Below are 15,883 nucleotides of genomic sequence, written 5' to 3' on the forward strand. Positions count from 1 at the left end.
ATAATGAGCAGCGAGATTGAAGTGGTAATTAAAAAATCTCACAATAAAGAAAAGCCCCAGATCAGATTCATGGCCAAATCCTACCAGACCTACAAAGAAGACCCAGTACCTACCCACAGAAATTATTCCATAACATGGAGGAGGGAATCCTCTCTAACTCATTCTATGATACCAGTATCATCTTGATACCAAAGCTAGGAAAAGATATAACAACCTCCCACCCCCTGCAAAAACAAACAAACAAAAAAAACTACAGACCAGTTTCCCTTATGAACACAGATGCAAAAATCCTCAATAAAATACTAGCAAATTAAATTCCGCAGCACATCAAAAGATATTCTGCCAGGACCTACTAGGTTTCCTCCCAGGGATGCAAGGATGATTTAATGTACACAAATCAATAAATGCGATTTACTACATAAACAAGCAAAAACAAAGACTACATGATCCTCTCAACAGATGCAGAAAAAGCATTCAATAAAATCCAGCCCCCTTCATGATAAAAACCCTCAGTAAACTAGGCATAAAAGGAACATACCTCAGAATAATAAAGGCCATATGTGACGAGCCTCTCCCTTTAATCCTGTCTTTCAGAAGAGGGAGTTGAATAGGGCATCCTTTGATAATTTTTCTAGCCCTCACGCCATAGTTGTGGTGCCCTATTAATTTTTTTTTTTTTGTAGAGACAGAGTCTCACTTTACCGCCCTCGGTAGAGTGCCATTCTCCTGCCTCAGCCTCCCGAGCAGCTGGGACTACAGGTGCCCGCCACAACGCCTGGCTATTTTTTTGTTGCAGTTTGGACGGGGCTGGGTTTGAACTCGCCACCCTTGGTATATGGGGCCAGCGCCCTACACTGAGCCACAGGTGCCACCCATGGTGCCCTATTTTTAAGCATTTGGATCTATTGTAGCTAAGATGATGCCCAAGGTAAAGGGATCATCTATTCAAGTGTTGGGCAGGTGTAAGGGTTCTTAGAGGCTGAGGATACAATCTTGTCCTAAAGCACAAGAGCTGAGTAGATTACTTAGGACTCATGTCTTAAGACCTGTCTCACCTCCACAGTTGCCATCGTGAAGACAGCTTCTAGGCTGTGCCTCACACCCACTTGCTGCTCTTCAGGTCTCCCCACCCCACACCCCACCCCCAGCAGGATTCCAGCCACAGATTCTTAACCAATTGTTCTCTCAAGCTTAGCCCTCAAATTTGAGTCCAGGTCTTTCAAACACACTCAGACTGACTCTCAGCTGTTAAAGGGAAGGAAACCATCCCCCCCTTAACCTTGACTTTTCCTAATCTTCAACTGCAAACCTAAAGTCTTAATCCTATTTCTGTTATTCCAACTGTAATTCTTGGAAACTGGATCAGGAGCCCAGGTGACCTATCAATATCCAACAGTGAGCTTGAATGAACTAGCAGCCAGCTGCAGGTCATATTGTGTCAGAAATAACCTCTGCCAGATTTTAAATAGTATGGATGCAGCTACTCTGGAAAACAGTTGATGTTTCTTATAAAACTGAGCATAAACTTACACTACAAATTAGCAATTGTACTCCTGAGTATTTATCCCAGTAAAATGGAAACATCACCACACAGACAATCACAACAGCTTTATTTGCACTAGCCAAAACCAGGAAACACCTCAAATGTCTGCAAAGCAAGTGAATGGTTAAAAAAAACAAAAAAAAACTGGTACATTTATGTTATGGATCATGACTTGGCAATAAAGAATGGATTATTGCTACAAATAGTAACTCAGATGGATTATATTGAGTGGAAAAGCCAATGTCAAAAGGGCATGTGGTAAATAATCCTATGTATACAGTCATATGCCACTTTTTTTTTTTTTTTTTTTTTTTTGGTTTCTGATAACTAAGTTTTATTGAACATAATTTGTTACATGTGGCTACTGGCATCCAGAAGACCTTGGGGCAGGGGGGCTCTTTCCAGCTAATACAAGCATTACCTATGCAGGAATAACAGGGTGTCTGCCCTAAAGCAGTCACATGCTAAAGACGCTCCTACAGCTTCTTCCCCCACCACGGTACTCAGGCTAGAGAGCCAAGAGTACAATGCTCCAACTCACTGAATGTCCTTACAACAGGAGGCTAGTGAAGGAGGTACTGGGAGGCATTAATTTTGAGGCACAATCTAATACTAAAAATGATGGTGAGATCTTGAGTACTTCAGCCTATTTATATTGCCTTCCATTCACTGTAAGTTACTTTATATGTTTAGCCTGTTTTCTTTCTTATAAGGATAGTTGTCGGTATTAATGTCTTATAGCCTAGTGTCTGGGTACCCAGTAAAAATTATATTTTTTACTCCTTCCCATTCCCAATTAAATGAGGTCAGTCCTTGAACTTTAAATGTACTTTATAAATAAAAAGAAACTACTTTTTCTATCAGTATCCTCGCCTGCGTGATTCTGAATTACTCTTGAGAGTACCTACTCTTTTGTAAAATAAATACTTTGTACTGTTTGAAGTACACATGAAGTTTCATTCTTGTTCTATGTTCTTTATGTGCCACTGTGGAAAGTTCTTTCTGAGGAACTGAAACCCCAGAAGATAACCACAACAAAAGAATATTAAATACTTTTTTTTGGAAAATGATGATTCAAAGGCAGACTTGAAGAGACGTATTATTTAGGAGATAGAAGGCAAGTAAATACAGCCTCTGAAAGGAACTGTTCTAATTATTAACTAAAAAATAAAGTTACACAACTATATTCAAGGGCATAATATAAAGCATTACTTTAAAACCAGAATGACTAAAAAGTTAGGAGAAAAAACCCCAGCTGAAATAGGAAAGGAAAATGGATTTAAGAATAATTTGAATCGCAACAATGACCCATAAGTTCTAGATGCTTCTGTTATCTGAGTATCTTCAATCACGTTGTTTACTTTTTCAATCTGTGTCTTCACTGAAATCTCAAAGGGGCATTCTTCATAGTGCTAAACGAGAGCTCTCATTTTGTTAGGATTCAAAATTTCAATCCAGTAGCCATCACAGTCCTGAATAAATGCCAGGCCTTTCATTTTACCATCATCAGGTTTCTTCACAAATTTGACTCCCAGTTCTTCAAATCTTTTACAGGCACTGTGTACATCAGGAACAGCAATTCCAATGTGACCTCTTTCATGTTTACATGGATGGAGCTGGAACATATTCTTCTTAGCAAAGTATCAAATCCTTGAGGGTCTGAATTGCCATTGTGGTAACTCTGGGCCTCATCATCTTCAGTGCCCCAATTGTGTGTCAGCTCAAGTGTAGCTTTTCTGGAGAACACCCATGACACTTTTTCATCTTTATCTTTGGGGATGTCATTTTTATCCTCATAAGCCAAGAAATAGAGTGAAAATTTCATAGTAGGAAAATCTAATTTTTCGAGTAGCGTCATTCCAAGAACTCTAGTATAAAAATCCAGTGACTTCTTAGGATCCTTAATTCGTAGCATGGTTTGCTGCAATAGAAAATCCTTGGTGCTGGGGTCTGCTTCGGAGCAGCAACTGAGGGCGGCCTCATCTGTTAGGCCTCCGGAGGCAGGCTGCGGCTCTGCCATTTCAGCACTGCTGTATCGCGGACGCTGGGCCCCAGGAACAGACTAGGCAGCCGCACTCGGCCGGGCTCCCCTCATATGCCACTTTTTTTTTGATACAGGGTCTGTCTCTGTGTCCTGGGTAGAGTACCATGGTGTCATAGCTCACAGCAACCTCAAACTCCTGGATTCGAGTGATCCTCTTGCCTCAGCCTTCTGAGTATCTGGAACTACAGGCATCAGCCAAAACACTCAGCTGATTTTTGTGTTTTTAGTAGAGAAGGGGTCTCACTCTTGCTCAGGCTGGTCTCAAACTCCTGAGTTCAAGGGATCCACCTGCCTTGGCCTCCCAGAGTGCTGGGATTACAGGTGTGATTGTGCTGGGTCAGTCATCCATCACTTAATGACAAGGATATGTTCTGAAGGCCAGGCACAGTGGCTCATAGCTGTCATCCTAGATTTCTGGGAGGTCGAGGCAGGTGGATCCCTTGAGCTCAGGAGTTCAAGACCAACATGAGCAGGAGTGAGACCCCCATTTTTACTAAAAACAGAAAAATTAGCTGAGAGTTGTGGTGGGTTCCCTTAGTCCCAACTACTTGGGAGGCTGAGGCAAGGGGATCACTCATACCCAAGAGTTTGAGGTTTCTGTGAGCTACAATGATGTCACAACACTCTACCCAGAGTGACAAAGTGAGACTCTGTCTCATAAAAAAAAAAAATGTTCAGAGAAGTGCATCGTTAGGTGATTTCCTCACCATGCCGGTGTTGTAAAGTATGATTACACAAACCTAGGTAGCATAGTCTACTGCACATCTGTACAGCATGTTACTGTACTGAACACTATAAGCAATTGTAACACAGTGGTAAGTATTTGTATATTCAAACATAGAAAAGCACAATAAGCATAAGGCATCAAAAATGGTACGACTGGCTGGGTGTGATGGTTCACTCTTGTAATCCTAGCACTCTGGGAGGTCGAGGCAGGTGGATTGCTTGAGCTCACAAGTTTGAGACCAGCCTGAGCAAAAGTGAGACCCCGTCTCTACTAAAAATAGGAAACTGAGGCAAAAGGATCACTTGAGCCTGAGTTGGAGGTTGCTGTGAACTATGACACCACAACACTCTACCCAGTGTGACAGCTTGAGACTCTGTCTCAAAAAAACCCCAACAAAACAATGTTACGTCTGTAGAGCGCACTTACCAGGTATGGAGAGCTGGCAGTATTGGAAGTTGCTCTGGGTGTGTCAGTGAGCAGCGAGCGAATATGAATGTTTAGGATGTCACTGAACATGACCGCAGACTTTTATAAACACTGTTTGCTTAAGAAACACTAAACTTATACAACTTTCATTCTTTGTTAACCCTTGTTCTAGGCAAACCTTGCTTATCGGACGGTCTTGTCTTTTCAAAGATGATGCTTTCTTATAATTTGCACAAAGGATCTTGGTGAGGGGCCAGGGGAAACTCAAGGTTGTGGTTGGACATCAAACCCAGTATAGGTTCTGAGACCGATGGGAGATTGGGAGGGAAGGTTCTGCTCATGGCCCAGTGAAGGGTCCAGGCCCTGCTAAGTGCTTGACCACAGCCACCACTCTGAGTGCTCACATAGGTGGCCACTTCACTTTCCTTCCCTGACTTGTAGACGCTGCTGTTCTTTCAGGCATCAGCATGCTCACTGGCAAAAGGAAAAAAAATGCTGTTGGACTGTAGACTCCTGAAAGAGACCCAGGCTTGAGGGAGAGGCTTGGGAATGTGAACATTCATGTAAAGAAGCATTCAGCTTTTTGAAGTGTGGGGTCTACATGAGTGTTTCTGGAGCTTGGTGCCATGGAGATGTGGGGCCAGACCCTTCCCTGTGGGAGGAGCTATCCTGTGCACTGAAGGAGGCTGAGGAGCATCCTTGGTCTCCACATACCAGGTGCCAATATCACCCTTTCCGCAGCTGTGACAACCAAAGATGTCACCAGTCTTGGCCAAATGTTTCTTGGGGCATGACGTGGATGCTGGCTGGCACCTTTGATATAAATGTGACCTTGTGTACCTGGACTTGGCAGTGTAAGCTGAGGAGACTAAACCCATGGGCAGCCTGATTTCCTCTGGTTCTTTGCACACTCAACACCTGTGGATGCAGCAGTGGCGTCTGCATGTCCTCACTTTTGCTTTGCCTCTGAGCCTAATTGCCTAATTCCTGGGCCCTCCCAAAGACTCTCTGAGATGTCTAACCCCCAGCAGTAAGTTCCTTTTCCCCATAAGTAGGAGCAGCATGTTATGTTTTATGGATTTAAAGACTGTGCTAATATGAACAACTTACCTTTTACGTCTTCAGTTTCTTCCATCTGTGTTGTACAGTTTCCAGATCTTTCACTTCATTAGTTACACATTTACTTCCTGTTCACCTTGGGGTTGGATTGTTCTTAGTTGACTAACATAAAGTGGAAACTTAGATCCCTGATAATAGCACCTTTTGCCTTTATAATATAAATTTTTAATGTTGTGAATTTCTCTTTAAGTTTTATCTGCATCTATAAATTTTATGAAATCGTGCTTTTGCTTTCATTTAGCTTAATATATTTTGCAATTTTCCTTGGTATTTCACCTTTGATCTATGTTATTTAGATGTGGTTTTTAAAATCTTTCATATATTGGCTTGGCACCTATAGCTCAGCAGCTAGGGTGCTATCCCCAAACACCAGGGCTGGCGGGTTTGAACCCATCCCAGGTCTGCCAAACAACAATGACAACTACAACAACAACAAAGTAGGCAGGCTTTGTGGCAGGTGCCTGTAGTCCCAGCTACCTGGGAGACTGAGGCAAGAGAATTACTTAAGCTCAACAGTTTAGGGTTGCTATGATCTGTGATGCCACAGCACTCTACCGAGGGTGACATAGCAAGACTCTGTCTTAAAAATAAATAAAAATAAAATCTTTCATATATGTGGGATATTACAGTTATAGTTTCCTGTGACTATTTTCTCATTCAATTCTATGGGGATTAACAAACAGGATGTATGTTATGTCAACCTGAACATTAATGAGTTTTATCTCACCACCATATATCTCCCTTGGTGAGTGTTCAATGTGGGCTTCAAGTAAAAATACGTCTCTCAGATGTTAGGTAAAACTGGTTTCCTAGACATATTATTTCCACCACTTGTATAGGTCTTTCTCCATTATCATTTGTAAATCAATCTGTTAGGTCACATTAAAATCAGTATTTCTAACTTCCATAACTTGCTGCATTGATCTTATAAGAAATAAATAAGAAAACATTTCCAAATTTATCTTAAAGTTGAAAGTGTTTTTTGGAAAAAATATAAACAAAAATCCTAAAGAAAAGAACATGATAATACATCATAAGTGAAGTGTCATTTTCCCTAATCAATAGAACTAATTCTTACGTGATCCATTTTTTTTTCTTATTAAACCATAGCTGTGTACATTAGTATGATTGTGGGGCACCATACACTTGGTTCATAGATTGTTTGACACATTTTCATCACATTAGTTAACATAGTTTTTGTAGCATTTTCGTAGTTATTTTGCTAAGACCTTTACATTCCACATTTACTAGGATTCACATATACTCTTGTAAGATGCACCGCAGGTGTAATCCCATTACACAGCTATGGTTTAATAAGAAAAAAAAAAAAAAGAATATGTCAAGTTGGGTATTCATTTGAATGAAGCTTCATACAGACAAATGGCCTTTAAATTGTTTCCCCAATGATTATATCAATGTACACAGCTATGATTTAATAAAAAAAAGAAAGAAAAAAAATTAAAAAAAAATAAACCATTTTAAGTGCCAAAAAAATAAAAAAAATTCTTACATGATCCATTGCTTTACTGTATCTTTGTTAAGCAGAAGAGTCCTTGTCTCTCAAAATGAGCACAAGGGGATTCCTGTAGATGACCCTGGGCTCACAGGTTATGCCCTTGCCCAAGATGAACTGGGGGACATATGATTCCTCAGAGGATACTCAGGAAGCCCTGGTCATCAAACCCTACATCTGCAGGAGAGAAAAATGCATGCAGTGGCTCTGCAGCAGAAATGTCAGTGAATGTAAAGATATGAGACCCGTCACCAATGTTGTAAAAGGAGATGGTTCCCACCTCGATGTCCAGAAAAATCCCCAGTTGGTGTAATGGGGGGCTGACACAGAGGCTGGTGAAATGCATTGTGCTGGCCGTGTAGAGCTCGTCATTGATCAAACCCACAGTCCAGAAGCCCCGATCTGAAGACAGTGTGATGTCTCCTTGCCAATTAATTGATTCTTTGCAACCCCCCATGTCTCATTCTTTGCTCACATCTACCTCTCAGTAATGCTGGCCAGAAGTGAACTGAGGGGTGCCCAGGACACACAAAGAGTAGTTGAATCTCTCCGGATGCTCTTCCCTATTCTACTGGGAACTCCCACGGTAAACCTTTCTCACGTCATCAAAAATGATAAGATGGTTGTCGGCAGTGTCCACATCCAAGGTCATATCCACTGTGGACAAAAAAACTAGTGGTTAGCAAAGACACAGACTATAGACTCCCTCCTTGCCTCTATTGCAAAAACCTAAAATATTTCATTAAATTTCACTTCTATTCCTCTACTTTTCTTCCCTAATCAGAATTCTCTAAGATAACTTACTGGTTCCTTTTATTAAGTCAAATTTTTTGTATAGAATCTATGAATTAATTGCATGAAAATCATCTAAGTACAAATTCCATTGAAATTGTTTGGATAATTTGGTACATAGGACATGGGAAGGGAAAAACCATAGTTTGCTCTCAAAATTATTCCAAGTTGCACAGATGCTATGAAAATAGCATAGATATTTCATAAATATAAATAATGTATACAGCTATGATTTAATTTTAATAAAAAAAAATGTGGAACTCCACCTGCAGGGACAGCATGCTGAGTATAGCATGTTAAATGAAGTAGAACTAATTATACCTGTTTCTTGTTACTTTTTATATGTTTACAAAGAAGTTTATAATCATGAATTTGATATAGTTTATAATCATGAATAGATATCTCATAAATATAAATAATGGCAACTATGTTACTAACCGCAGAAAAATACTGAAATATTAAATAATTTTCTTTGCAAACATTCCATTTAGGCTTGCTGATTACACAATTACATCCTAATTTTCTTTCCTGGCTTTATAAAAAAAATTAAGAGACATTCTAGGAGTCCAGAAATGAAATGGATTAACTCTGTAGAAGTCCGGGTAGAGGAAAGGACTCCTGTAGACTCGAGTGGGGATGTGTTGGGATCACAGTAGTGATTTATTCCCAGACCTTGAACACGGCAGCATTCAGAGGTGTGCCTAAAGTTCAGGAAGAAAAACCACCTGTGTCACCAACGTGGCCATCTACCCCTACTTGTTGGAAGGGTGCACAGAGCTGCTGCTTCTAACATGTTCCTATGTGTGGAGCCTGTGGGAGCCTCTGAAATCAAGCTCTGTGTGACTGGTGGCTTTACTCAGCTCCCATGGGAATTGGCTCAGAGGAAGGTGCTAGGACCTTTCAGTATTCAAAGAGAAGTCATTCATGAAAAAAATCTCCATTCCACAGGCAAGTGTTAATGTAGCAAGAAGAAAAGGCAGTGGTCCATGGGCTCACAGTGAGGCTGCACGTTGAAATGTCCACACCTACACGACAGCCTTGAAGGTGAGACACAGTGTGTGTGCGATAGGGGTCAGAGAGCCAGGGTGGGGTAGGTTTCGAGGACACTGGGCTGAGGAGTCTGGTAGGTGGGTCTGACATCTTCACTCTACCTTTTCCCAGTGCAGCTGCGTTGTCACCTTCCTCCTCCTCTCAGAGTCGACAGTGACTTGGGTATTACTCCTCCTGGTTCTCTGTCCAGAGGGGGCCTGCTCAGTGCCCAGGTCCTGAGGCTACTGGAACTAACTGGTGTCATGTGCCTTTACCACCTTTGCTGGGGCCAGAGCACTCACCGTGGACTAGGTTCAGCTGGGGGCCTTGGCACTTCTCTGGGGCAGTTCCCTGCTGCTGAGCATGTGGCCAGGAGCCAGCAGCACCAGGACCCCCTGAGCGCTCCTTAGAAATCCTCCCTCTCCTGCCAGCTTAGTGCTGTGGAACCAGGATCAGCATTTAAATGAGATCCTCAAATAATTTAAGTGATAAAAAAATGGAGTAGCCATTTTCCAGGTCCATTGCCAAGAAAAAATTGTGTTTCTTTGGGCAGCCAAATTCATGATTATAGACTTCTTTGCAAACATATAAAAAGTAACAAGAAACAGGTATAATTAGTTCTACTTCATTTAACATGCTATACTCAGCGTGCTGTCCCCGCAGGTGGAGCTTTGCATTTTAAATGCTCAGGGACATGGTGTGATGCTGTGCACCCCTATGATTCCCTGGGAATTTCCAATGTACAGTGAGAGATGGGAGCAAATATTGTTTTTGCTACATGATAGTTTTAGGTGCCTGAAATTAGCTAATGCCCCTATGTAATGGAGATATATTTAAAAGCTATTTCCCAGGGCCCGTTTTGAGTTTGGGGCAGGTGGTACAGACTCCTACCTTGGAACTTCTTTATCCTGGGGTTCATCAGTAAAACAGGCTCTAGGGCCTTGACATTGGACACCAGCTTCCCCAGCTGCAAATTGGGCCTGATATCACTCTTCTGAGAGACCTCAGGGCAGAGGGGACACAGCAAACCCTCCCCATGGGGCTCCTTTTGCAGTGAGTCCATGCATCGGAGGCAGCAGACACAGCCACATTTCAGCTGCATGGGATTTTCAAGATAGTCCTGGCAGACAGGACATCTACTTGCTTCTTTAAAGTGTTCAGCCAAAAAAAAAAAAAAATTAAAAAAAAAATAAATAAAGTGTTCAGCCATGATCCTGTCTGGGAAAAAATGTGCAGGATGTTAGCATTTGTGTGAGTTGAATAGATCATTGTCCCTGGACACAGAGATAGCATAGTCTACTCCTTGTAATCACTAGGACTAGGAAATGGAGAGACAACATAAGCACAAATATAAACCACTCCTGGCCCAAACTTGTGATATTTAAATGCCAGTTGGAATGAAGGATGTCAGTCATTATAAGGCTTTGGGTTGAAGTGGTGGAATGGTCTGTTCCTCAGATTCCCAATATGGTAGCCCTGACAGCTGCATGAAATGGTTAATATGAAATACAAAGTTCCCATACAACTCCGTAGCAAAAACAAACAACAACAACAACCCCTCCCCCCAAAGCTTACTAACATTCTGATTTAAAAATGGACAGAGGACTTGAATGGGTATTTATTCAGTGAAAACAATTCAAATGGCCAACAGGTATTAGAAAAAGTCCTCATCTTCATTAACTATGAGGGATAAACACATTAAAACCATGATAAGTTCACACCTGCTAAGATGGTGATTCTCAAAAACATAAGAAGTATTGGTCAGGGTCTGGGGGAAAGGGACCCCATTGTACACTGTAGGTCAAAATGTAAATTGGTACACCACTGTAGAAAACAGTAACAAAGTCCGTCAGAAAATTAAAAATAAAACTACCCTGTGATCCAGCAACCCACTTGTGAGACCACCAGGATGAACTCCAGTGTTGGGTGTCAGCACTGCCTTAGTGCAGCATTGTGCACTGGGCCAGAGCAAGGAGGCTCCCCAAGGTTGTTGTCGGAAGTGTGGATTAGAAGATCCTGGGATCAACACCATGAGATATTATGCAAAAAAAGAGAAGGAGAATCCTGCCATTTACAATATCATGGATGAAACTTGAGGACCTATGGAAGGTGACAAACACTGTTATCTCAGTAATGTGAAGTCTGAACAGACTGAGCCTGGGGAGACAGGAATTATATCAGGACACTGCTACCAAGGGATGGAGTGTGGGGAAAATGGAAAAGAGAACAACACCTATAGCAGAATCTGAGAGGTTGACTAAATCAGTGGCTGAAACAGTATTCACCATCCCATAAAGTCCACCAAGTCCTAACTCCATTCAAGAAAACGATTGTCATTTCTCCAGCTGGAATATTGAAAATCAAATTCCTGCCTGCTGCTGGGGCAGGGGTCCCAGTGTCTTCAAGTTCACCTGTGTGTCTCTTATGGAGCTGGCCTCAGACAACACTACCTGAATAAAGACCTTACTCCTCATACTACTGCATCCTATCTGCTCTTTGAAGAAATTTTAGTAGTAAAAACATAAGAATAAATGATGGAGGTTTTTTTCCTTTGTTACAATTTGTATGGATTAGGAAAATACTCTCCTAAGTAAATTATCACAAGAATGGAAAAACCAGCATCCCATGTACTTTTTTTTTTTTTTATTGTTTCAGGTTCATTGAGGGTACAAAGAATTATGTTACACTGTTTGCATTTGTTAGGTAAAGACCCTCTTATAGTTGTGTCCTGCTCAACTTATAGTGTCCATATAGTTGTGTCCAAGAGGTGTGCCATATATCTTAACCCCCTTCCCACCCCCATCCTCCCCCTCTGCTGGCTCCTTTGTTCCCCTGTCCTCCACTTTGAATTGATTTGAGTTTTTCTCTTATGTGGGTATGTAGTAGATCATCTACTGGCTTCATATTATAATTGAGTACTGTTGGATTCTTGCTTTCCATTCTTATGATACTTAATACTGATATGAAACTTGTACTTTAACAAAAAAGTGCTCATCTGAGAGAAAAACTCAATTAAATTCAAGACAGGGTCAGGACATGGTAGCTCAGACCTATAATACTAGCACTCTGGGAGGCTGAGGCAGGTGGATTGCTTGAGGTCAAGAGTTCAAGACCAGCCTGAGCAAGAGTGAGACCCCCGTCTGTACTGAAAATAGAAAAACTAACCAGGGAAAACTATAGAAAAACTACAGCTGGTGCCTGTAGTCCCAGCTACTCGTGAGGCTTAGGCAGAAGGATAGCTTGAGCCCAGAAGTTCTGAGCTTGCCGTAAGCTATGACACCACAACACTCAACCCAGGGTGACAGAGTGAGAATCTGTCTCAATAAATAAATAAATAATAAATTCTAGAAATGGGGGTGGGGGATCAGCAGGTTCCTACCCCTCAGGAACAATGCACAGGTATATGGGACACTCCCTGCATAAAAGACACAAGTACACCTTAAAGGTTACCTTACAAATACAAACAATGTGACCTAACTGTATGTACCCTCATACTAATCTGAAGAAAAAAAAAACATGATGAACTCACCTCTCCTCTGCTAGGCTTCCTCTGGCTTCTAGCTCTGGTCAAGGACAGCTCAGATCTGGAGAGAAACTCACCTTCAAGGGCCTTTTATTGGAGAGGGTCTCTCCACCCACTTTATTCCCATCCTGCCCCTCCTCTTTAATCCCATTACATTTTGATCTAATTAGGCAAATGTGAAAAATTTGTATGTTGTTGGCCGAGATGTATTTTAAGACCACTTTATTTACTAAAATAGAAGCATTTATTTACTAACTACTGCACTTTATCTTTCCAGATAGGTCTTGAATATCATGTGTGTTGATGATAACAGATGGAATAAAGATTAGTTGGAAGTTTTCCAAAACTGGACTATACAATGAATTCTTCCAAACTGAATGGGGCTAATTTCAAATAGTTTCTGAGCGTGAAATTGTTATTGCCTCACATTTCAATCAAGAAAATTCAGTTAACCTGTTCTAGAGTCTTTACTGAAACACTTACTAGACCACACTCGCTACTTCACAAAGGAGTTTTTCCCAAAGTGTAAAGATTTCAGCTTAGACACTTGGTAAAGAAACACCAACACAGTGGCCTGACAGCCAGCCAGGTAAAGTTTTGTTTTTTTGTTAGTGATGCTGTTCAATATAAAAAATACCGTAACAATTTTACTATTTCCCATACTTCATGGCATATATAAATTGAGATTAATTTTTGTTTTTAAAAAATGTTAAAAAATGTCCCTGAAGGTACATATCAGATGAGTCACAGATGATCAGGCTGTGAGGAGCTAAGAGGGGAACTGGAATATTGGAAGGAGAGTGAAAGGAAATTAATCACCTTTCATCTGGGGGTGAAATTAAATTGTCTTTATTGGATCATTTCCACACTCCTCCTTTACTGGTGTTTGTGTGATACTTTTCTCATTTTACATCCAAAGCCAAGGCACCTTCTCAGCTCACAATTCCTTTTATCTCATGAAGACAAATTTCAAAACACAAATAGAAGTTGTGACCCAGGCTCAGTGTCTATAGCTCAGCGGCTAGGGTGCTGGACACATACACCGGTGCTGGTGAATTCGAATCTGGCCTGGGCCTGACGAACAACAATATCAAGTACAACAAAAAATAGCCAGGCATTGTGGCGGGTGCCTGTAGTCCCAGCTAGTTGGGAGGCTGAGGCAAGAGAATCGCTTAAGCCCAAGAGTTTGAGGTTGCTGTGAACTGTGATACCATAACACTCTATCGAAGGGTGACATAGTGAGACTCTGTCTCAAAAAAAAAAAAAAGAAGTGACCCATAGTTTATTTTAGATCCTTTCACATTGCATTTCTCTATCGATTGGGAGCTAAAATAATCTCCTATATATATAAGTGTACATATACATACACACACACATAGATATGCATATATAACATGTTTCTCTCATAAGTCATTATTTTAATAAATTTAATTTCTCTTCCAAATTCTTTAAAAACTCCTCACACTTTTGGCAGTGGTTATTCTTCAATTTGTCATTTTCTTGATTCTAAAGCATTTATCCCTAAAATGTTTCGCATTTATTTATTATGAGTCCATCAAGAGCAAGGCTTACAGGATCAGGTGTGGTGGCTCACACCTGAAATCCCAGCACTTTGGGAGGCTGAGGTGAGTGGATTTCTTGAGCTCATGAGTACAAGATCAGCCTCACCAATAATGAGACCCCATCTCTACTACAAATAGAAGAACCAGCTGGGCATTGTGGTGGGTACCTGTAATCCCAGCTACTCTGGAGGCTAAGGCAAGGGGAATCACTTGAGCTCAAGATTTTGAGGTGCCTGGGCTCTCTACTCAGGGGAATAGACTGACACTCTGTCTCAAAAAGAAAAAAACAAAGAGAAACAAACAAACAAACAAAAAAGCAGCGTTGATATTCTCTTTGGGAATAGCACGTGGCCTCAGCTGTGGAAACATCAACCGATCTTGTTGCATTTGCCTCTAACAAGTTCTCCAAAACATCTCTGAGCCTGGAAATGTATTTATGTTGGTTTAGGGGGTTAGGAACTTTCCCCTTAAGTGTTAGAGGAGAACTTATTGAAATTCCAAGTACACTCACAGGGTTGACCTTGAATGTTTGTTACCTTCAACATTTTTTTTTTCCAATTGGATCTTTGAGCAGAAAGGAGATCTGCTACTTTCCACTGGCATGGCGTTAAAATTCTCCATGCCTAGGCCAGTGCCGTGGTTCATGCCTATAATCCTAGCACTCTGGCAGGTTGAGCTGGGTGGATTGCTTGAGCTCATGTGTTTGAGATCAGCCTGAGCAAGATCCAGACCCCGTCTCTAAAAATAGCCAGGTGTTGTGGCAGGTGCCTGTAGTCCCAGCTATGCAGGAGGGTGGGGCAAGGGGACCACTTGAGCTCAAGCGTTTGAAGTTGCTGTGAGGTATGACACCACAGCACTCTACTGAGGGTGACAAAGTGAGACTCTGTCTTAAAACAAACAACCAACCCAGCAACAACAGAGAAACAATTCTCCATGCCAACTCTACTGTAGTTCAGTACTGTAAGAGTCTTTGATATTTGGAGGAACTTGTCCCACCCAGCAGGAAAGAAATTTTCCATGCCCTGGAGAGTTTATTTATTTTTTATTTTTGTAGAGACAGAGTCTCACTGTACCACCCTCGGTAGAGTGCCGTGGCGTCACACGGATCACAGCAACCTCCAGCTCCTGGGCTTACGCGATTCTCTTGCCTCAGCCTCTCGAGCAGCTGGGACTACAGGCGCCCGCCACAACGCCCGGCTATTTCTTGTTGCAGTTTGGCTGGGGCTGGGTTTGAACCCGCCACCCTCGGCATATGGGGCCGGTGCCCTACTCACTGAGCCACAGGCGCCGCCCACCCTGGAGAGTTTAATAAGAGACTTTGGAGATTCTAAGTTGTGGGAAGATGGGAGAGTAAGACGAGAGTGTGGTGTGAGAGATTGTAATGCCTCAGGAGTACTATGTTTACTGATAGGGTGGCGGTCACAGAAAAAGCCCAGACTTTGCCAATATGCAACATATCTGTAACGGGGGAATGACTTGAAAAGGAGTAAAAATGTTTTTTACCTCTCTAAAACCTCCCCAACTCTTTTTGGGAATTAAAACCTGCATCCTTGGGCGGCGCCTGTGGCTCAGTGGGCACTGGCCCCATAATACAGAGGGTGGGGG

At 41.7% G+C, this 15,883-nt stretch overlaps 1 protein-coding gene across 1 annotated transcript; it reads right to left on the minus strand.

Moving 5' to 3' along the window:
- Positions 1-2,583: 2,583 nt before the first annotated feature.
- LOC128596695 (lactoylglutathione lyase-like) lies at positions 2,584-3,578 on the minus strand. The gene is made up of 2 exons (XM_053606337.1): positions 3,181-3,578; positions 2,584-3,136 (listed from the first exon to the last, which is right to left on the minus strand). Exons 1-2 carry the CDS (start codon positions 3,561-3,563, stop codon positions 2,956-2,958), a joined length of 564 nt encoding a protein of 187 aa, XP_053462312.1. The 5' UTR covers positions 3,564-3,578; the 3' UTR covers positions 2,584-2,955.
- Between the last annotated feature and the right edge of the window lie 12,305 nt (positions 3,579-15,883).

Source organism: Nycticebus coucang, chromosome 10 (genome assembly GCF_027406575.1).
Source record: "Nycticebus coucang isolate mNycCou1 chromosome 10, mNycCou1.pri, whole genome shotgun sequence".
Classification (NCBI taxonomy): domain Eukaryota; kingdom Metazoa; phylum Chordata; class Mammalia; order Primates; family Lorisidae; genus Nycticebus; species Nycticebus coucang.